We start from the raw sequence: 22,184 nt of genomic DNA, 5'->3' as shown, positions 1-22,184 counted from the left end.
CCATTCTTTGCAGAAGTTAAAACTCGAGGGGGGTGAGTGTCAACAGATGCCACGTAGGAGAACTGGACTTCACCCGCACCTGGCAGTAAGGAGGCAGTGCCCCCCTTCATCCACGCTACAGTGTCTAGCTGTTGGCAGATATTACTGAATGAGAAGACTGTTGACATCTCTTAACTTAAACTTATACGTGCAACCCCTTCTCCACCCTGGTCCTGGTGAGGAATGGCCAAAGTACGAATTCTGTTTTGCTGTTGTTACCTGGGCAAGGCTGGGTGCAGGTTTCCTCAAGAACCACTTTTTTATTACCATCTATAATGGGTTCGATATCAGTACAGAATTCTTCATCCACTACCTTGCTGAAATCATCAGCTGACCCATCACTCACTACACAAGAAATATTCCTTGTTCTGGTCCCTTCGCCACACTGGGCATCCTGAAATGGAGGAAGAAATAATTAGGAACAAAAATAATTCATTAGTTAGCTTATCGCTTACAGTCATCCCTGCACCATTGATTTTGATTTATGAGCAGTTAAAGGAGCATTTGAAACCTTAGGGAAGAAGTCCTATAGGGCAGTAGCTATAAAGCATAGCATGAACAATTTATTTGTTTTCTAGCCAAAGACAGGCAAATTTTCATTAAAATGAATCAGTCTCCAAATGGTTTTAAAATACAGGACAGGGAGTGCTTGTTATCGAAACTAATTAAACAGTTATGAAATGGCAAGGTACCTAAAATCTTTAACAGGAAACATGCTATCTGTAAGCTCTGAAAATATTTCTGAAACCAAGTCTCTCCAGATAAAGAATACACACTTCCATACAACTTTTTGAGATTGGTTACCTGCACTTGGCATGCAGACCACTGGCTGTATTGCCACCGATAACAGGGCTTCACTGGGCAAGGCTTAGACTGTTCCATCAGGGCAGGGCATGGTCTTCCATCACCCTGAAAGGGCTGCGTTACTGTTCTTCTTCGGATCATTTTTCCTTGAAGAGATACAAAGTGGTGCAACCTCAGTGATACACTACAGTTGTGCAAGCATATGTGTATATATATATATATATATTTTTTTTTTTTTTGGTGGTATGCGGGCCTCTCACCGCTGTGGCCTCTCCCGCTGCGGAGCCCAGGCTCCAGACGTGCAGGCTCAGCGGCCATGGCTCACAGGCCCAGCCGCTCCACAGCATGCGGGATCCTCCCGGACCGGGGCACGAACCCGTATCCCCTGCATCGGCAGGCGGACTCCCAACCACCGCGCCACCAGGGAAGCCCAAGCATATGTCTTACTAGGAGAAGGCGTCAAAGACATTTCTTCCGAAATTAGAGGAACAAGTAAGGCTTAGATGTTTTGAATCAGATACCCTGATTCAACCTTTCTGTAGATTATTTGATATGACTTAAAGCAAGAGGGACATTTTATTTCATATTCCTTGACCATCAGTCTAATGCCAAATAAAGCACAAACAAACCTGTGAGGCCACATGTTTGAGAACACTCTGACCAAGGAGACCAGTCAGAAAGCTGACAGTTCACAGGACATTCCACCGTGCAGGACGTGTTCATCTGCCAGTTCTTCTCCAGGCCGAGCTAAAAGGATAGAGGTAGATCTATTTGTACTGACAGGAAGGCATGACCACAGTGCAGTGTTGATGGAAGGAAGAAGGAAGGGCAAGATTGGAGCGGGGATGAGAGGAGAGGAAGAATAAGCAATATGCATAATAAAATAAAAAGATGTCTGCAGTACAAAGACCCAAACTGTTAAAAATATAGTGGTTCAATCCAGGAGAGTGGGAGCAAAAGGAACAGGATGAATAGAGGAGCCCATTTACTCAGTATACTTATATATTGTTGAATTTTTTATATAAAAAGTGAAAAAAGGAAGATTTAATCTCCAAATTAGTTGAATTTCCCTAAAGGAGGAATAAATAGGTGGAAGCACAAATATTTTCTATTAGTTAAAAAGCAAGAATATCATCACTATACAGATATATAATTGTATTTGGGGGATATTATTTATTTTTACATGTGCATGTCAAACTGAAAAAAGAGCGAGGTTAAAGACCAATTGCCACTCAAAACCAAAAATATAATGTACTAAAATAATATAAAATAGTTTTAAAGTAAGCTACCTCTCTCAAAAGGAGGGGTGGGTCACTAGAATTTTTATTATGAATATTTTATATACATTTATTATTTTTTAAAAAAGATTTTCTCTTCCAGAACTGATCTCAGCAGCTCACTGTGGTGTAATTGTTATTTTGGCATCAGTCTCTCATCAGATAATAATGTTGTGCATTTTACTGCATTAAGTAGCATTACTTATTTAAGTATTCTACGTTTAAGATGAAGGATGAGATTTCAAACTCATCCACTGTATATTCAAACATTTAAAAAGTCAAAGGTACAAAGTGGCATTGAAATAGAAAAAATAAGAGCTTCTTAGGAAAGTGCAATTTTTTAAATTAGTCATCCTTGGGGATTTTCAAGACCTTTTTTATTTCTGCATGAAAGTAAGTTTATAGTGTCTAATTTATAGAGCAGAAAATGGCAAAAGAAAGTTTTCCTGAAATGTTATGTTGCGGTTCAAGTAGAACTCTTGGCTCTAAGTTATGCACTGAGAGAGGATCAGATCGACGATTTATGTACCAGATCCCTCTGTAAACACTCTCGTTATATTCTCCATCAGTAATACTTGACAAAGCTGAGTATTTGGTATGAAAACTTTTACCATATCACTTAATTTAAAATTAAATTAAATCACTTGTAATCACTGGAGATTAGAAGTTTTAAGGTGATACAATAAAAATGATGTGTTAAATTTAAGGTACCTAATAGTTTCATGGAGAAAGGTTTTGAATCACAGAATTCAAAGACTACTGGCTCATTTATTTTGCTAGAGGGTTAAAAAGGATGTCTGTTTACAGATATTTTGGGTACCCAGTACTAAGACATTTCAACTCTGTACTACTTTTTCTCTTAAATTTGTTGTAGCTACTTTTTCTCCTCTCTCTCTATATCTATCTATCTATCTATCTATCCTATCATCTATCTAATCTATCATTTATCTAAACATATGTTCAGGGATAAACGAATAGGAAAGGAGAAACCAGTTATTAGGTATCTGGTGAATTAATGTCTGAAAAACATCAAAGACAAAAGTGCTATATAAATGCTGGATGGATTTAACCCTAATTTTCCTCTTTGTTGGACAGTAATGCCATCTTTTGGGCTGTTAGAGAAACAGCAAGAGTTAGCTACTGCTGTTACACTCAATTCAAGGTTTGCACATGTATTAGTAGGTAGGCAATCTACTGTTAAAAAAGATAGCCAGCTTTTCTCAGGGCTATTATTTAAGTCTACTGCTTTTTAGGGTGGATAAAATGGGATATGAGTTGTTTAATCCAATTCCTGCAGAGAGTAGTACTGCTCTCCCTGAATACAGGGTTTACTAAAATGTTATGATTTGAATCCCTGTCATCACAGTATTCAAACATTATAATATTTGTACATAAAAGTAAAATTATCTAGGCTCCTGGATACTTAAAATTACTTCTCAGGTTTTTACCCACGTTTCACTTAAGAAATAAAAGGCCCTATTTATATCTTTGTCCTGTAGTCATGAGATATTTAAAAACTGGTCTTGTATGATTTGGGTTTAGCTTTCTAAAAGCTCTCAGAGCTATTAATAGTTATCTCATTCTGACCCAGGAGGACACTTAACGTGTGCATTTGCAAAAAAAGAGACATATTAACCAACTAGAGGTAGACCACAGAAAGCTCTCCAGCCTGTATATAACTATAATAACGTTCATTAATAATAATGTTATTTTTGTAATGATCACATCACTTCGATGTTATTAGTTTCAAAGCCAGACTGATTCAGGTATAAAATTTCTGATGCAATCTAAAGCAGTAATTGACTAACTTATGTTATAAGATGATAGAGCAATTTATTAACTCAACAATTTGCTTTCAGCACACTTGGGAGCTCTGTTCGCATGGACAGAGATACAGACAGTTAAATTAGGTCCACATGATAATATCAAAGATATCAAATGGATTAAAATATTTCCATCTTGAGTTTTCCCTTAGGAGTTTGAATAATTTACCACAAGCTTATAATAACCCCTAGAATGTGTAGACAGACGTCATGGTCCCAAGTCTACTGAACCCTAATGAGGTTATAAGTTCCTCCTGGGGGTTGCAGGTCTGTGGAGGCTGTTGGTTATCTTGGTTCATGTTTAACCCAGTGGCCTCAGATGCAGGAGGAGTCAAAATCTGTCAGGAATGTGAGTGCCCTTTTGGTCTGGAAACCAGACAAAATAATCAAAACCCAAAGTGTAGCTTCATGAATACTACCGAAGGACAACAACTGTGTTTTCTCGCGTTTCCTAAGGTCATATTAGAAATGATAACATTACTTTCATAAATTGGAGAATTAACAGTTACAATTCTCTGTACCTAAAAGACACTAATGGCAGACTCTATTCCTTTGTTTGAACTTCAAGCTCTCTCTTATCCAGACCTGAGTCTTAGACTCTCACAGCTGGGTATTAGATCCTAATATCAAAATCTGCTACCGAACCACATGCGATCAATGTTTTGCAACAGAGAGAATAAATGATGGCTCTTGGCAGGTGTCCCAGGGAACACAAAACTCATAGGAAATTACGAAAGATGATGAGTAGTCTGATTAAGATTTATTGCCTTTATTCACCTTGATTACTTATTGTTCCCCGAGCATTTCTTTCAGAATAGGCTAATTAGCATACCTTTGGGCTCCAAGCAGAACAAAATACAGGAAATTATGTGTAGAAATCAGTAGTGTTGGACGCGTCTCTTTTCAAGAGTGTTCAGCAGCCTCTGAATAGTGCCGAAAACATCTGCTGGCAACGAGCTGCATAAAGCGCTGGCCAGGTCACTTGGCTCAGCAGGAATTGAAATTATTAGGGAAGAATTTACTCGCAAAGACATAACAAAGCATCCCCTCACCTCTTCACAATATTTCAGGTTAACCGACTTGCCATCACTTCGAACACAATCCAGCATCCTCGTTTTCATGCCATTTCCACAAACTGCCTTCTCACTCAGCTGGCACGTACTCCAGTCTGGAAGGAAGGGAGCATATCAGAACAGAAGGCTATGCATGAACCGGATTTCAAATGAAACTCGGATGACCTGAATCCCATATTTAATTCACAACTGCTTCCTAAGCCCCGCGATCAATCATCCCACACGCAGAGCGTATGGGCCCCGGCTTTGAACGTATCTGGAGTCAAATGGAAATGCTGGCGTTGCACATCGCTACAGGGACTATTCCTGAGGCAGATGTCTCCCTGACAATCTTGCTAGCTAGCTGTTTGGTGATACTGTAGAAATGGCTGTGGCCTGCAGATCAAATGTCATTTAAAAACTTTTCCTAACGAAAGTAGAAATCTACATTTCTGTTTAAGCAAAATAATCATAATTTTAATGGCTCGTACTTTAGGTAGTTATATCCAAATAAAACTGTCTTTCACTTACTGTCCGTACTGTAGAATACTGTAAAATGTACGCTTATTTCAAAATCACTTTGGCCATATTTATTTAATTCCCTTTATTATATGTCTTTTGCAAAATAATTCTTTCCAGGGTAACGTAGCATGCCCCAGAGAACTGTGATTTCATTGTGTCATGAAAGGAAACTGAAGAGAAAAACCAAAAGAAGCAAAAAGTCAATCTGACTGCTGTGTGTCACTGTACAGTTTCTGGGGTTTATTTTGGTGTGAAAATTACTTAGGAAAAATTCCAGAGTAAGCTTCAGTGTTGCCCTAAGTCATACAAACCATGAAAGTCTTCTTTCCTAGAGTATATATATACCTTGATGGTATGAGATGAGGGTTTGGGAAAGAAATGGAATTTAGAATAAGCCTTTTTTTTCTAAAAAAAACACTCATCTTATCTCTTTTCACCTACACCTTTGATAATATTTATATCTCTGAAATGTTTATATTCTCTTCACGCACTTCTTGGCAAGCTTAAGATCGCTGATGTCTTTACAGCAGACTAATCATGCCTATGAACTGCCCCCACGGAAAGAATTGTTGTCCCAGTATTCACAGTGATTAAACACATTCTGAAGAAGAAAGACATCTTTCAATAAACTGATACCCATGGGAAGATATACCTTTTATGTGCACCTTCTGCAAGTGGGAGGGTGGCTTAAATAGGAACCCTTAGACTATTCTCCGTCTGCCTTAAGAGCTAATGTTTGTGTGATAATTTCATTCTCTATTTCGATGTTTATGAAAAATAAGGCAGATAAATATTTCTTTCATTTAATACGGAATTATTTCTGGGAGAGTAAGCAGCATGTCCAAAAGGCACGCAGATGGAGTTGAACAATACTTCCGGAAATGCTGCTGAGCTGACAGACGTGGGATTTGACCCTTAACTCTATAAGGAGATGACTGTTCACATACCTGTTACATTATAATCATAGTGGAAGCAGTTTTTGTTCAGGTTACAGGGTTCCTTCTCAACAGCATCAGGGCAGGCTCTTCCTTCATCAGCAGGTTGTCTGATGGGGTCAGCTGACCTTTGCCGGAAACTGCTTTGATTGCAAGGCTGACAAAGAATAATATAACTCCTCAGAAAGGTGAGTACTCAGCCACACAAGAGCTAATGTATTAGGGAGAGCACTGGAGCAAGAGCTAGAACCTTTGGGACACTGGCTAACTTAAACAATCTCATAACGCCTCAGTTTCTTCATTTATAAAATCAAGGTGTTGGATGAGTTTCTGATGTTCCAGCTAGCTCTAAGATGCCGGGAACAGGGAATGTTGTCTGCCATTCCAGTACACAAAGAATGTTGTCTGCTGCCTCAGTTCTACAATGATCAAGGCACCAGCCACTGCAGCTGCTGCAGGTGATGTGCCCTGAGCAAAACAGGATGGAGGAAAAGAGGTAGCATTCTGTGCTTTGGATACTGACCCAAGATAGTTAAGATATGTCTAGGGAATAATTTCAGTAAGCCCAGATTCTTGCATCTTCCTATACCCAGGAAAGCACTAAAGTCATTAACTAGAGATGTCTGTTTTAGTGATTAGCAGTAATCTTTTGATGTCTGACTGTATGTTCTTTCCCAGCAAAAAACTCCTGTTTATCCTGGCTCCTCCTTTACCTTTTCAGAGCAGTTCCTCAGAGCTATCTAAAAGGTTGTCTCCCAGGCTATAATCCTCAGTAAGATCCCCGAATAAAGCTTAACTCGCAACTTTTAAGCTGTGTGTGTTTCTTCAGTCGACAGTGCTTAAGAGATGTGTCTAACCTGAAAAGATATCTGCACCCCTTTGTTTATTGCAGCACTATTTACAATAGCCAGGATATTGAAAAAACCAAAGTGTCCATCAATGGATGAATGGATAAATAAGTTGTAGTATAATTATACAGTGGAATATTATTCAGCCATAAAAAAATGAGGATTTCTACAATTTGTGACAACATGGCTGGACCCTGAAGGCATTACGCTAAGTGAAATGTCAGAGATAAACAAATGCTGTATGATCTCACTTATATGTGCAATCTAAAAAACAAAAGAAAAAACAAAACTCATAGAAAAAGAGATCAGACTTACAGTTACCAGAAGTGGGGGTAGGAGAGAAGGGAGAATTGGAGGAAAGTGGTCAAAAGGTACACATTTCCAATTATAAGATAATAAGTAGTAGGGATGTAATGTACAACATGATGACTGTAGCTAACACTGCTGTATGTTATACAGGAAAGCTGTTAAGAGACTAAATCTTAACAGTTCTCATCACAAGCAGAACATTTTTTTCCTTTATTCTTTTCTTCTTTCTTTTCATCATACCTGTTTGAGAAGATGGATGCTACTGAACCTATTGTGGTAATCATTTCACAATATATGTAGATCCAACCATCATGCTATATTCCTTAAACATACAATGATGTCTGTCAATTATTTCTCAGTAAAACTGGGAGAAAAAGAGCCTATGTGTCAAATATTAATAGATACATCACATCATCCATACACAAACACATACATATGGTCATACTAATTATTGTAGATCACTAATACAGAAATTATAGTCTATCTATTTATCTAATATAGTTGACAGGACCTGAAACACGGTTTTAAGGGTGAACTTTAAATAACTAGTTATATACAACCTTTATTTTCCTAATGTGCACACATATATGCACACAAACACAACTTAGCACTAATTAAAAAGACTGGTTGCCATTCTCCTACGCGTACAGTCTTGTTTTGAAAACATTTGGTTACTAAGATCAGAAACAGTAACTTAAAATATGATGCTATGGAATTAAATAGAATAGAAAATCATTTGCATATGCTTGTGAAACAGCTGATTCTACTGTTGTGGCCTCTCCCGTTGTGGAGCACAGGCTCCGGACGCGCAGGCTCAGCGGCCATGGCTCACGGGCCCAGCCGCTCTTGGCATGTGGGATCCTCCCGGACCGGGGCACGAGCCCTTGTTCCCTGCATCGGCAGGCGGACTCTCAACCACTGCGCCACCAGGGAAGCCCGAAACAGGTGATTCTTAATTGCAATTTAACCTGCATCCAAGTCAACTGCCAGCCCTGTTTTGCTCCTGCTCTATCAGTTGGCTGCTAATCAGCATCTTTAATAATGTTAACACTGAAACAGAAAATTAATTTCTCCTTGAAAACATGTATCTGTCCCATATTATATTTCAGCAAATTAATTCCACATTAGATGTATCTTTTCCATGATTTGATGCCATTCTGAAGTGTACAGCTTTACAAAGATGCACAAGGGTAAGCCAGATTTCCCACATCATCAGCCAGTTCTGTTTCAAGTGACTCTCCTCCCAGGGTCCCATGGAAGAGGCCCTACGGGCTGCTGAAATCTAGAAGCTTTGTGTGATTGGAAACTCTCAGCTGGCTTTCCAGGCCCAAAGAGACTCAAGAGTCAGTGTGTGGAAAGAGATTCACTGATGCACAGCTTTCTTCTTTCTACTCCCTTTCTTACCAGGATCTTTTGCGTTTTAGTGTCAATACTCCTTCTGCCATACCCCTACCGTGTGAAAGATTATGCCTACAATTTTAAAGGGATTGGGCAAAAAGCAAGGGATGATAATAACCTGACACCATTAAAGTATTTTTACTAGATTTTCATTCTTTTTCCCTTTACCTGGAGGGAATCATTATCACCACTGCAGTTTTTAACATGCTGTGGATTCATAAGCAAATGTAAAGGCATTTGGGGACTTCCCTGGTGGTGCGGTGGTTAAGAATACGCCTGCCAATGCAGGGGACACAGGTTCAATCCCTGGTCTGGTAAGATCCCACATGCCGCGGAGTGTCTAAGCCCTTGTGCCACAACTATTGAGCCTGCGCTCTAGATCCCACGAGCCACAACTATTGAAGCCTGTGCTGGGTTTAGAAGGACGGTGGAGGAGCATAAAGCTTGCAAGAGGTTGAGCTGTTTCAGTGGGAGTCCAAACATTGCTGATTTTAAATGGCACAGTCATAAGAATGAAGTAGCCAAAAATATGCCTTGCTTTGGTAACTAATTTAGTAACTAATTTAGTAACCAAGCTATTATTTTCTTAATAATATTCTTAAAGCTTTAGTGGTAAGGAATTAAGCAAATTCTACATTAATAAATGGTTAATTGTCTCACCAAAGTGCATCGGGTCCACGGACCCCATTCAGTTATCACACAATCCTCGGGACATGGTAATTTGCATTCTCTAGAGCCCAGAGGCATCTCTTCTGGGTCACAGAGGTAATCCTCTACATGGTCAGAAGGGCCGTCCGCTGTGTTCTGCATGCATCTAGAAGAAAACATACCTATCAGTGAAGGAACTGGGACAACTGAACAATGGCCAACCCGTAAGGTACAGGGTTTTTCATAAGACATCACCATGGAGGTGGGGGATGGGAAGCTTTGCATTTAATGAATAAAATTCTCCAAACATAAAGACGTAAAAGGATCTCTGCCTCCCATACCTAGTTGTATAGCTAATGATTTAAAAATCTATGCTTGCATGTATCATAATCTTTTAAAGTTATAGCCACTGTGTATACAGTCTGTGTACCTAAACTACGTGTCTTCCTCTTAAAGGAGAGGGTCATTTACACCCATATATGATGCAGAAACGAATGAGTTCACCAAAGATATTCATAGATGGGTTACAATTTTGGAATATAATGCATGTTTTTCTTCTGAGGAAAATGGTGAATTCCATGGAGAAGGCAGATTCATATATGATGGAAGACACGGCACACTGAAATCTCCTAGGGAGAGATTTCAGTAAGTGGTTTTGAGAAAGTAACTGATGGCATTTATCAAGTTGTTTTGTCATTTCAAAAGTAATTTTCGCTTCCCATCTGCTGATAACCTTAAAAGAAAGGCAGAAGTGAAGAGACAATCATAAGAATAATAGCACAAATTCTCTAAACGTGGTTGTTGGGATCTTCCTATATCTTGACCTTTTTTATTGTTAGTTTTCCTTTCAACAGAACAAATTCAAACATTTTATTACATTTCATTCTATTGTAAGCAGTCATAAAGGGCTCCTTAGTCATCTCTTGGGAATCTAATTAATGTGGCTAGTACCAGACTTAACTTTTACTGTAGTTAATAATCTCTCAAGGCACTTTTCAAATAGAAGAGAAAAACTTTATCCCTCATTTGTAACTCAGAGAAGGTCAACCAAATTAATAGGTTTGGGAAGAGAACTGCATTGCAGGAGATGAAAAGGAAGGCTTGAGCTCTTAAGCCTCTCAAACCCACTGCAATGTTTTAAACTGTTGGTTGCATTACATTACCAATTATATCTGGAATGTCAACTTTTCTCAGGGATTTACAATCAGTAGGGACATTGCATCTTCACAAATCTCCCCTGCAGAATCACGTTTCTATACAGCGCTGCTAATTTTAAGAGAAATGTGGTTTTCCTGTGGAACGCATTCAAAGACTGGAAAACTAAGCTGTTGGTTATGTCTTAACTGGGTTTGTAAGCTGGAAAAATCACCACACAAATACCCACCTCTGCATTTTTTTGATATTGAATAAATATATAAAAGGTAATCACAAAAATATGCAAATGTAGACAGATTTATATAGTTTCATTGTTGAAGGAAAAAAGTTATAAATTTCTCTGGGAGAGTTTTAGTTTCCCAGGAAAAAAGTTCTAGCTTCAGTGGCATTTAAAAAATGTTCTGTTGACAGCAGCTATGAGAGGACGGAGCAGACGGGACAGTTCAATCTCCAAAGTTGGATTTGCTAAGAAAAGATTACATTAATGTGAGGCCCTGACATGATGAACAAGGATTAACTTGCAAAATTACCTATTGATTCAAAGTTAAGGACAGATGTTCAATACTCTATTAAGTAGTTATGTGCATAAAACTTTGTTTTCAAAGGTATTTCTTTTCCTTCGATTTTTACTATACAGGTAATAGATTCATTTTAGGAAAATCACAAGAAATAATACAAATTCACTGCATTCTATCAGAGATAACCACTCTTAACAGACTACTATATTTAAACATATATTTTCATTTCACTAAACAGGAGCAAACTTCACCTACTATCTGTACCATTTAGGAAAAACATCAACAATACATTATAAAAATCTTTTTGTGTTATTAACTGTGTTTCTAAGACATAATTTTTAATGATTACATTTGAATTCCATCATTTGAATGTGCCACAATTGCTAAAAAACCCTTCTTGTTGATATTCAGATTATGTTTTATTTATTTGAGTTAGTATTAATGATACTTTTATCACTGTGGAATAGAATAAATATTTGAATCAAGTCTTGAGCCCAAAGGGAAGCACTTTAAGTTCATTTGCTTTCTTCAAATTCCTGGCCTTTTCTCCTTTCCACAGGAGAAGGGATTATGCTGTGAGAATACTGAGCTATTTTAGAAAACAACCACCAAGTTGGAGGCCAAGGGTGGGCCCAGATGCCCACCACAGTTGTAGCAATAAGGGGGGGCGGGAATTGCCTGCAGAAAATTCAAAAGCAACAGTAGAAATAACCAAATCTGTTTGGTTCTTATTATCATCATGTGCTGGCAATTCTACAAAAATGTTAGTGAAAAATATTCCTTCCCAGCAGGGCAAACCACTACTATTACTCAGTCTTTGATATCACACCATCCTAAAAGAGAAAGAATGAGATATTTTGAAACCTGCTCTCTTATAGACTTTTCCTGAAATGTCACCCAATGCTTGCATCTAACAGGACGTTTGACCTTAATTAGCAGAGGGTAAGGTTTGGGAGGTATACTACTGAATCAAGAAAGAAACATTACTACACAATCAGAAATTCCAATCAATACTGATCTTCTCTTTTCTCTGTTTGCATTAAAAATGTTTACTGGAAAAATTAGTTGACCAGAAGAGTTACTGTGCTTAAGATGTGTTTGGAAATGTTGAGAATACCTATTCACAAAGCAAAAAGAAGCAACATATACACAGCCGAAGGGAAAGCCGAAAGAAGTTCATTATTATAATTTTTTTTAATAACAAAAAACACAACCTGATCAAATTTTTAATATAAGAAAAATATTTTTATATTTGAAAGAGAGATTTTAAATTTGGCAGAAGATTGGTAGAAAACAGAATCTCTGTCCTTTTCTTCCCTGTTTCCCTATTAACTCATTACCTCCACCCCACCTCATCCACCTTTAAAAGTTACTCCATAAAATAACTTGAGAGTTCAGATGGGCTTTTGAAAAAAGAGATAGAGAATGTTTTTACTGGATTAAATGTTTTACATAGTGTGCCAAGGTTTTATGACATAAACGTTAACTTGTTCTACTTTCCTATTGAAACAGATTAAGAAATAGGAATCTTAAATTCATGAAAAATTATGTCATGAGTGAGAATGGGATTCTTCACAACAGGAGTTGTCAGGTTTTGGATGTTTTTATGTTTTTCTTTACTGTGTGTCACTCGGCAGAGTTAGAAGAAACTGGTTGTAGTTAGAGTGACAAGAGACTTGAGTTTGAATGCAGCTGTCACTTTACTAGGTGTGTGCTCTCAGCGCACTACTTAGTAAGCACTTCTGAATCTACTCTGTAAAGTGGAGATAGTAAAGCCTCATATACTTGTTTCCCAGGTTTGAGACCCTTAAGGATCATATGTAGATGGTGCAGGGATAATTTAATCAGTTAATTTAATTGTATTACAGTTATTACAATAATTTAATTGTATTAGGTTTTAGGGAAGTTCTGTGAATACGACAGGGTCTCAGTTTGGAGAAACAGGATTTAATAAAGGGGACAGACATGTAGATGGATCTTTCAAAACAGTGAGGGGTACGTGGGGTATTATAGAACAAGGCCGCTCAGTAGAGCTTTCTATGACAATGTAAATACTGTGCTCACAGAATTGCCACTAGCCACCTCTGGCTATCGGGCACTTAGAATGTGTCTAGTGTGACTGAGGAAATGCATTTTATTTAATTTTAATAGATTTAAAGTGAAACGGTCACACGTGGCTAGTGGCTGCCCTACCGGACAGTGTGGTTCAGGGAACAAATGAGAGGCACTAGCCAGTGGGGAGGTTTAGGGAAGGCTTCCTAGAGCAGATGGGAGTATTCAAAAGATAGCCAGTTTGATACAAAGGACAAAGAGTTTGCAAAAGATTATCACTAAGATACAGTTAGAAATCTATTTGACCTTTAAGGAAGAAGTTACTGGGGTTGGAAAAGCTGCATTAATTCACCTCGCATTCAATATGCAGCCCTTTCCCTGCAAGAGTACCTTGAAGCAAAGCTTCCTAAAATCAGAAGGCAGACGATGATACACTGCTGCTGGAAGCAGATCCCTTTAGAGCTTTCTATGAACACAGACGCCATAAAAATAAAATTGAAGACAATTTCATTCGGGAGATTGGGAGGAGGGCAAGCTCATGTTGGCACATGAGAAATCGGGAGGTGGCTGTGCCTTTGCTTCTCTGTGTAACTAGGCTTGGCCTTACCTCACTTTTCGGGTTTGCACGCCCTCTCCACAGTTGTCCCGCATGTTCACAAAGGTCACCTTGCAGATGCTCCATGGCTCTGTAACCCATATGTACTGGCTGCAGTCACTGTGGCAAGGGACGACCTCATACACCTGAAACACACACAGTTCTCAATGACCTCACCTCACGGAACCCCATGAGGTAAGTGGGAACACTTCATATCACAGTTATCCTGATATTCTTGTTTAGCTACTCTGAAGCCTTTCCTTTACTGTTCATTATTCTAAAACAGGAATACAGAGGATCTCTTGAGAGTTCTAGCAGTGGAGGGTACGGCTGTGTTGTATTGTGCTGCTCCTCTATCACATTGCAGCTGGAGATTGGACCTCATGGACCACATCAGACACATTCCGTACTTTCCTAGACTGACTATGTGATACCACATAGTATTGTAATGTCCTGGGCCATATGTCCTGTTCACAGTTTCATGTGTCTTCAATACTTAGCCCAGGGTGCTTGCTCATATGTCAGGCATTCTATAGAGATTTGTTGAGTAAGATGAATAAATAAATAAAAGAATGAATTAAGTAAGCATATAAAAGTAGCTGTTTTCAAATAAGTATAATTTGGCCTGTTTTCCAAATAAGTATGTATACCAATAAGAATTTTGTGTGTGTGTTCCATATATGAAACTAAATTAGAAGATAAATAATATGAAATAAAGCTATCTGAAAACTAACTAAACCTTGGAAGCAAGGTCTGAAATTGGTCTCATACTACACAGGTACAAAGCGGTGAGGGCCACATAAAACAAAGCAAATTGTCTCTGCTCTGGTGCCCATAAAGGCTTGCAGCCCCAGGTTTGGGGTGGTGTGGTTGGCTGTTTCAGGATTTTTAGCACAATGAACCAATTATGCTCTTTTCTCAATGAGAAAGAAGAATGACTAAATAAATGAAAAAAAGGACCATAATCCACTGCAACAGAGCTGACTCAACCATTAAAGAAAAATGTCTCTCTTAAAATCATTTCAAAGTCTATGATAACTCTTATTTCCTATTTTACATACACACACACACACACACACACAACATGAATATTTCATATAACTATTTAATTCCAGAAAATATAGATTTAAATAGTCCTCTGGAGCCATTCTTTTGTGCAAATTTTAGTTTTACTAAACATCCAAGTAAAGCGAATAAAGTGGACCTATTCCATATAGGAATAAAAAGCGTGCACTGTTGGAGTGAGAATCTGTAATTACTGTCCTAAGTTATCACCTTCACGTTGGGTGCTGTATTAAAATAGGACTAAATACTATTTTAGTATTTAGTAAAATATTACCCTACAAGTTGTGGGGAAGGGAACAACTGAAGGTAAAATGCCACCTTTCCTAATCCTTTGATGGCTTTCATTTTAATCTCCTACACTGCAGTGAATACAAATCAGTTCAGAGCCACCCCCTGCTACCGCTTTGAGCCCACCTGCACCTCTCCCTCTCCGAGAAGCATGCGACCATTAACAGGAGGGGTCATTGCCTTTTCAACGGTGGTGAATTATGCTTGTTCTCCACTATCCCTGTACCTTAGGCCCTGAGAGTAAAATGAGAAAACACATGTAATATGCTAGGAAAACAAAGAGAATAGCTGCAGAAGAAAAATTTTATGGAAAACATGTTTTCCCCTATAAAAGATAAGAGAAATAGCAGGAAAAGAAATGCATTCTCTGATGTCAGGAGTAAAATGAAAACAAACAGCACTCTATTATGAACGATGAGGTTTTAAAGTTCTTACCTGGGCCTGGAGTAGTGTTCACCAGGAATGAAGAAAAGAGAGAGAAACAAAGATAAGTTAAACAGAAATAAGTATATTTGATGAGAAGAACTCATGTTCTAAGTTTCAAATATTACCCATATATAAAAGCTGGGGTTTTTTTTTTTGGTAAATGATTAGAACATCTTTCTTAGACCTTAAAAGAGAAAAACCAATTCCTTATTACTGTTTAAAATTAAGATACACAAATGAGTATTGCAAACAGCAAGTTAAGGAAAGGATTTGATGGGCAGGATGAAGAAATCAAACTGAGTAGACATCAAAATACGTATCATGGGGAATCAATATATGACTGCAAATATCTTGTGGTTCAAATTGTGAGTGGACTATCTATGGATTGATTGACTGACTGATATATTGATTTTAATCCATCCATCCACCCATATTTCTGAGGAAATGGGGATTTGCTTCCTCAACTGGAAAATGGAACCTCAGAGATCATTTCCAAGGCAAAGTACGACTTAATTCCTGAGGAACATATAACTGCAGTAAAAATCTATATGATTTACAATTTTCAACACTTACACAAACCTTTGCATATTCTTTACTTTCCTAACATTTTACTAACAAATCCCTAGAAGTTTCTATTTTTTAATGTAGAACATTTGTGCTCAAAGTCAAAGATTCAGGAATCTATTATTTCTTGTTTTAGCTTTGATTTTCCATTGTTCATATCTCAATATACCACCAGTAGGCTGAAAAAAAATACTCAGATGTCCTTATACTCTGCATTAGATTATATCAGAGTGACAGAGAAATGGCTTAGGTTAAAGAGTTTTTAAGCAAGGACAACTTGGTACAATCAATTTGAACTTCTTCAAATTCACTATTTAAAAAATGTTAAGGCAAACATAGCTCATTTTAAAATCTGGCTGTTCACATACACACTAAAGGTATGAAAATGTGTAGAATTTATTTGAATCATGGATAAAAATTTATTAAAATTTAAATTTACTATTGGAAATTCAAGATTTCAAAACTTGTTGAATAATATTCTTTTGTATTATAAACATTACATTTCAGTTATTCTGTTTAATCGGGGTCATGCATTTTCTTCTTTGGAATTATTCACTAGGACAGAGAAACTCGATTACCAGTAGATGGCAGCAGTGCAGTATATTATTCATCTTCAGTTGTATTTAAGGGCAAGTTCAGCAATTTTTCTTTGGGGGGAAAAAAATCAACATTCTTTTGGAGTACTTTCTAGGCAATTTAATTCTCCACTTTCTTGGCCATTAATTGATTTATTCAAAAGTTATTTTTATTTTCTCTATAATTTACTTTTATTGTGATGAACAAATTTAGATTAATTTGGGAAGGCAAATATATGGGTAAGCAGTGTGTTTGGAGATTAAAATTAGAAAATCTATGTGCGTATGAAACATACCTACATATTTAAGTTTAGTTCATACATATGAATTGGTTCATTTGTGACTTAAATTTAAACATACATCTTAATACCTACACATATTGTGTGAAATTCACTCTTTGTTAATTCACATGTAGGCCAAACATGGCAATAACTCTGATGAATCTTATATTACATTAAACTAGTCACAATTCCCCCCATTAGACATTTTATTTCCAATGGAACACGAGAACTGCCGCTAACAAGGTGTGCATCCGAAGTCAAAGAAAGTTCCACATAAGATTGAAAAGGCCAATCACCAAATTGATAGATTAACATACGGTTACTTTGATGCCATTTTTATATTTCTTTTTCTTTTTTTAAAATTTATTTTATTTATATATGTTTATTTTTGGTTGCTTTGGGTCTTTGTTGCTGTGCGTGGGCTTTCTCTAGCTGCAGTGAGTGGGGGCTACTCTTCGTTGCGGCCCTCTCACGGGCTTCTCATTGTGGTGGCTTCTCTTGTTGCAGAGCATGGACTCTAGGCACACCGGCTTCAGTAGTTGTGGCATGCGGGCTCAGTAGTTGTGGCTCGCGGACTTTAGAGCATGGGCTCAGTAGTTGTGGCGCATGGGCTTAGTTGCTCCACGGCATGTGGGATCTTCCTGGACCAGGCCTCGAACCCGTGTCCCCTGCATTGGCCGGCGGATTCTTAAGCACTGTGCCACCAAGGAAGTCCAATATATATTTTTTTCTTAACATATTTCATATTGAACAAACTTAAGTAAATGTACAGAATATATTTCCCAATTTTAGACCCAAACCCATATACTTTCTTTGATTTTAATTTATATACTTGGTAATTGAGATGTCTTTTCTGAGAGTCTATCGGATCTATCAGAAAAAGACAATCTTGCTCTCAGCGCACAAATTATTGTATAATAACAGATTAATACCTTAACAGTATTTCAAAAGTAGATTTCATTTTTATTTCCATTGAATTATATTAATATGCACATACATGTAATACAGTGTACTAAATAAATCTCTTGAGGATACAGAGATCATCTATCTGATTTGGGGTTTTAATAATTTACTCAGGCATTCTAAAGATAAAGTGGGTCAAATTTCTTATTCAGGGTCTATTATTTATTCTTCTCTATTTTGGATTAAAAAAATAGATTATTGTGCACCTAGAAAATATTTTACAATATTCCCAATGGTAGAAAATACCTGGTTGACATGGTCCAGTTTCGGGCATGGTCTTCCTCCATTATAGGGTTTTTCACGCAGCCATTTAGACCGAACCTTCACGCCACTCCCGCAGGACTTGCTGCAGCGTGACCAATTGGACCACTCACTGAGCTTGCAGTCTGAGGGGCAGGGGATGATGCAGGCCTCTTCAATGTAACCTGAGTGGAGGAAAATGAGACAGTAGCCATCTCCTCCATATGTCACTCGCCTATTACTACCCACCATTCTAGCTCATTTAGAAGGTCCAAGTTTGACTTGACAGCTACATGCAAATGCAGAGATGTCTCTGTCGTTAGGGACTCAAATTAAATTCTACAGGAAAATAACACATACATACAGTCACTCTGTTAAAATAACAGCTGAGCAGCTGTCATATGATCTGCTTAGGATTCAGGCTCACCATATTTCAACATTTCTGACTTCCTGACAGCTCATGTTTAATTGACAATAACCTGTCTGCTGCCATATCATTCTCATGTGGCCAGACTGATACATTAAAAAAATTATAACAGTTTTCTATAAAATCCTATCTGTTAATGTCACACAAGTTCAAGTGTCTGAGTCCATGCAACATTCTTCCTCAAGAAGAAAGCCAGACCCTCTCAACCAATATTCAAAAGGAACCATTTAACGTAGCACCTTATGGTTCCCCTTCATTGAAAATCAAGTCTGAGGAAGAAAAATGAAGGATGTTAAATAAACAATGCCTCATATTTTTATAGTGCTGTCAATTTCAAAGCACCTTCACACCTTGTATTCATTTGATTCTCTTGCAGATATTATACATGTATTGGGCATGTACTGATGCTCTACTGGACAGATAAGAAAACAAATACAGAGAGATAACTGACAAGTGCAAGGTCACACAGTAAGAGATAGGGATAGGATTTCTGAGGTCTAGTCTAGTACTCATTCCATCAAATCACACAGTCAATTAACTTAAGAGTCTACAGATTTTTTTTGAGAAATGGGAGCATTTTCCTTGACCGGTCCCTCACTACCAACTTGGCATTTCACAGTACCAGTTTATCACTATTGTTCTCAAGGCAAATAAGTGGAAAGAGCAAAGTTCCTCTGGTCAAGAGTTGAATGTTGTCGTCTGTCATACTATGGGGAGTGGTTGTTCTTGAAACAAGAAAACACTCTGCTCTTACCATTTTACATCAACATCAAAGATTCGATTTTGAAAATCATTATAATGTAAACAACTTATACTAGGAACTCTAGGTAGATTTTTAAAAATTTTATTGAGACACAATTTATACACTATAAAAATCAGCTCACGTTCTGGTCTTTAATATAGTCTGAGTTATGCAACCATGACCACCATCTAGTTTCAGAACATTTTCATTACCACAGAAAGAAACCCTATACCTATTAGCAGTCATTTCCCATTTTCCCCTCCCTGGCAACCACTAATCTACTTTATATCTCTAAGAATTCACCTATTCTGAACAATTTATAAAATGAAATCAAACATTATGTTTTATGATTGGCTTCTTTCATTTAATGTAATGTTTTCTGGATTTTTCTATGGTATAGCATGTGTTAGTACTTCATTCCTTCTTATTGACCAAATAGCATTCCATTGTATAGATATATCATATTTTTTTATCCTTTCATCAGCTGATGGACATTTTAATTGTTTTCACATTTTGTATATTATGAATAATGCTGTGAATATTTGTGTACAAGTTTCTGTATGGACAAGCTTTCAATTCTCTTGGGTATATATCTTGGAGTGTATTTAACTTTTTGTTGAAGTACCAAACTGTTTTCCAAAGTGACTGTGCCATTTTACAATTACACTAGCAAGGTATGAGTGTTCCAATTTCTACACTTGTCAAAACTTATTATGTCTTTTTTATTTTAGTGTCCTTTGAAGAAAAAAAGTTTTAAATGTTAATGAAGTCCAATTTATCTATTTTTACTTCGGTTGCTTGTGCTTTGATGTCCTATCTAGGAAACCATTATCTAATCTAAGGACATAAAGATTTACACCCATTTTTTTCTTCTAAGAGTTTTATAGTTTTAGTTCTTATACTTAAGTATATGATTCATTCTGAGTTATTTTTGTATATGTTAAAACATAGGCAGTCCAATTTCATTCCTTTGTATGTGATTACCAGGTTACCCCAGGCCCATTTGTGGAAAATACTATTTTTTCTACAGTGAATTGTTTTTGTACCCTTGTTGATAATCAGTTGACTATAAATGTAAGGGTTTATATCTGGATTCTAAATATCACTCCACTGATCTCTATACCAGCACCACACTGTCTTGATTACTGTCACTTTGTAGTACGTTTTGAAATCAGGAAGTCTGAGTCCTCCTTTGTTCTTTTTCTTCCAAGAAAGTTTTGGGTCCCTTACATTTCCACATACATCTTTGAATCAGCTTGTCAATTTTTGCCCCAAATGGCAGATTTTGATAGGAATTGTGTTGAATAGTTTGGTCAATTTGGGAGTATTGCTATCTTAACAATCCAGGTACATGGAATTTCTTTCCATTTATTTAGGTATTCTTTAATTTCTTTCAGGGATGTTTTGTAGTGTTTAGTGTATGTCTTGTACTTCTTTTCGTAAACTTATTCCTAAGTATTTTATCTTTTTATTCTAGGCAGATTTAAAAGAGAGCCAACAAACACTGATTTCTTTTATTACAGTGAAATAAGACCACCTAAAAACCAGTATGACAGATCTAATCTATAAGCTTGTGCCCAAAGTGTCCTGACTTGATACAGTGTTAAAAAGCTAGCCAACTTACTACATAGTATATCCTAGCCTTGCTTTATACATTACCTGGAACACATGTTAAAAGTACAGGTTTCTGGCAACCCCAGACATTATAATAGAGTTCCTTTGGGATAGTGCCTGAGTTTTGGAAATTAATATATTTTTTTGTGTTTATTCATCACTCCCTCTCTTTTTAATTGAAAATTTTCTTACTAAGTTAATTGTAGACACATATATTTGTAAGAAATAATATAGAGCGGTCCCCTGCATACTTTCCCCAGTTTCCTACAATGGTAACTAAAGTATAATTTCAACCCAGATACTGAGACTGATACAATCCATTGAGTTTATTCAAGTTTCACCAGTTTTACTTGTACTTATTTGTGTGTGTGTGTGTGTGTGTGTGTGTGTGTGTGTGTGTGTAGGACTGAAATTAAGGAACTCTGTTGTAAGACACAGGAAGAATCAGCAAAATCTGGGTGAGAAGTAGTTTTGTGGTATATTTCTCTCTATATTATCTTCTATATTTTTGTCAAATACACACAACACCTGTTTTAAACTTATTGTAGTCTTGATACACAAAAGTGTATCTTTCAAAAGTATAAAGTTCACTGAACACATGCATGAAACCCACACTACTCCAGAACCCTCTTTTGTGTTGCCTTCCAATCACTACCTCTTCTCACATGGGCAACTACTACCCTGATTTCTTACAATCTAGAACTGTTTTACTTTAAAAAAATTTATGTAAATGGAATCATACAGCACATACCCATGTGTGCTAGCCTTCTTTCACCCTACGTTGTGATGTGAGATTCATCCATACTGTTGCATGCTGTTGAAGGTTATTCATTCTAATTAATGTATAGTACTCTACTGTGTGACTATATTATGTTTTTTTAATTCATTCTATTGTGTGTGAGCATTTGGGTATTTTTCAATGGCAAGCTATTATCAACTGTACTGCTATGAACATTCTAGAACATGTCTCTTGGTGAACATACATACGCATTTCTGTTAGGCATATTCCTAGGAGTGAATTTGA

At 37.2% G+C, this 22,184-nt stretch overlaps 1 protein-coding gene across 1 annotated transcript in view; it reads right to left on the bottom strand.

The window, feature by feature from the left end:
- Nucleotides 1–22,184, bottom strand: part of THSD7A (thrombospondin type 1 domain containing 7A) — a 449,328-nt gene that overhangs the window by 18,671 nt on the left and 408,473 nt on the right. The window contains exons 14-22 of the mRNA XM_065883756.1: nucleotides 18,384–18,562; nucleotides 15,764–15,769; nucleotides 13,988–14,121; nucleotides 9,668–9,821; nucleotides 6,465–6,609; nucleotides 4,996–5,111; nucleotides 1,473–1,590; nucleotides 844–989; nucleotides 259–433 (exon numbers count right to left, since the gene is read on the bottom strand). Of these exons, the coding sequence (XP_065739828.1) occupies nucleotides 259–433; nucleotides 844–989; nucleotides 1,473–1,590; nucleotides 4,996–5,111; nucleotides 6,465–6,609; nucleotides 9,668–9,821; nucleotides 13,988–14,121; nucleotides 15,764–15,769; nucleotides 18,384–18,562 (1,173 nt within the window). The remainder of the gene's footprint in view (nucleotides 1–258; nucleotides 434–843; nucleotides 990–1,472; nucleotides 1,591–4,995; nucleotides 5,112–6,464; nucleotides 6,610–9,667; nucleotides 9,822–13,987; nucleotides 14,122–15,763; nucleotides 15,770–18,383; nucleotides 18,563–22,184) is intronic.

Source organism: Phocoena phocoena, chromosome 9, assembly GCF_963924675.1.
Source record: "Phocoena phocoena chromosome 9, mPhoPho1.1, whole genome shotgun sequence".
Classification (NCBI taxonomy): Eukaryota; Metazoa; Chordata; class Mammalia; order Artiodactyla; family Phocoenidae; genus Phocoena; species Phocoena phocoena.
Note: the sequence above shows the minus strand (reverse complement) of the source record. Positions and strands in the feature narration are given on the sequence as shown.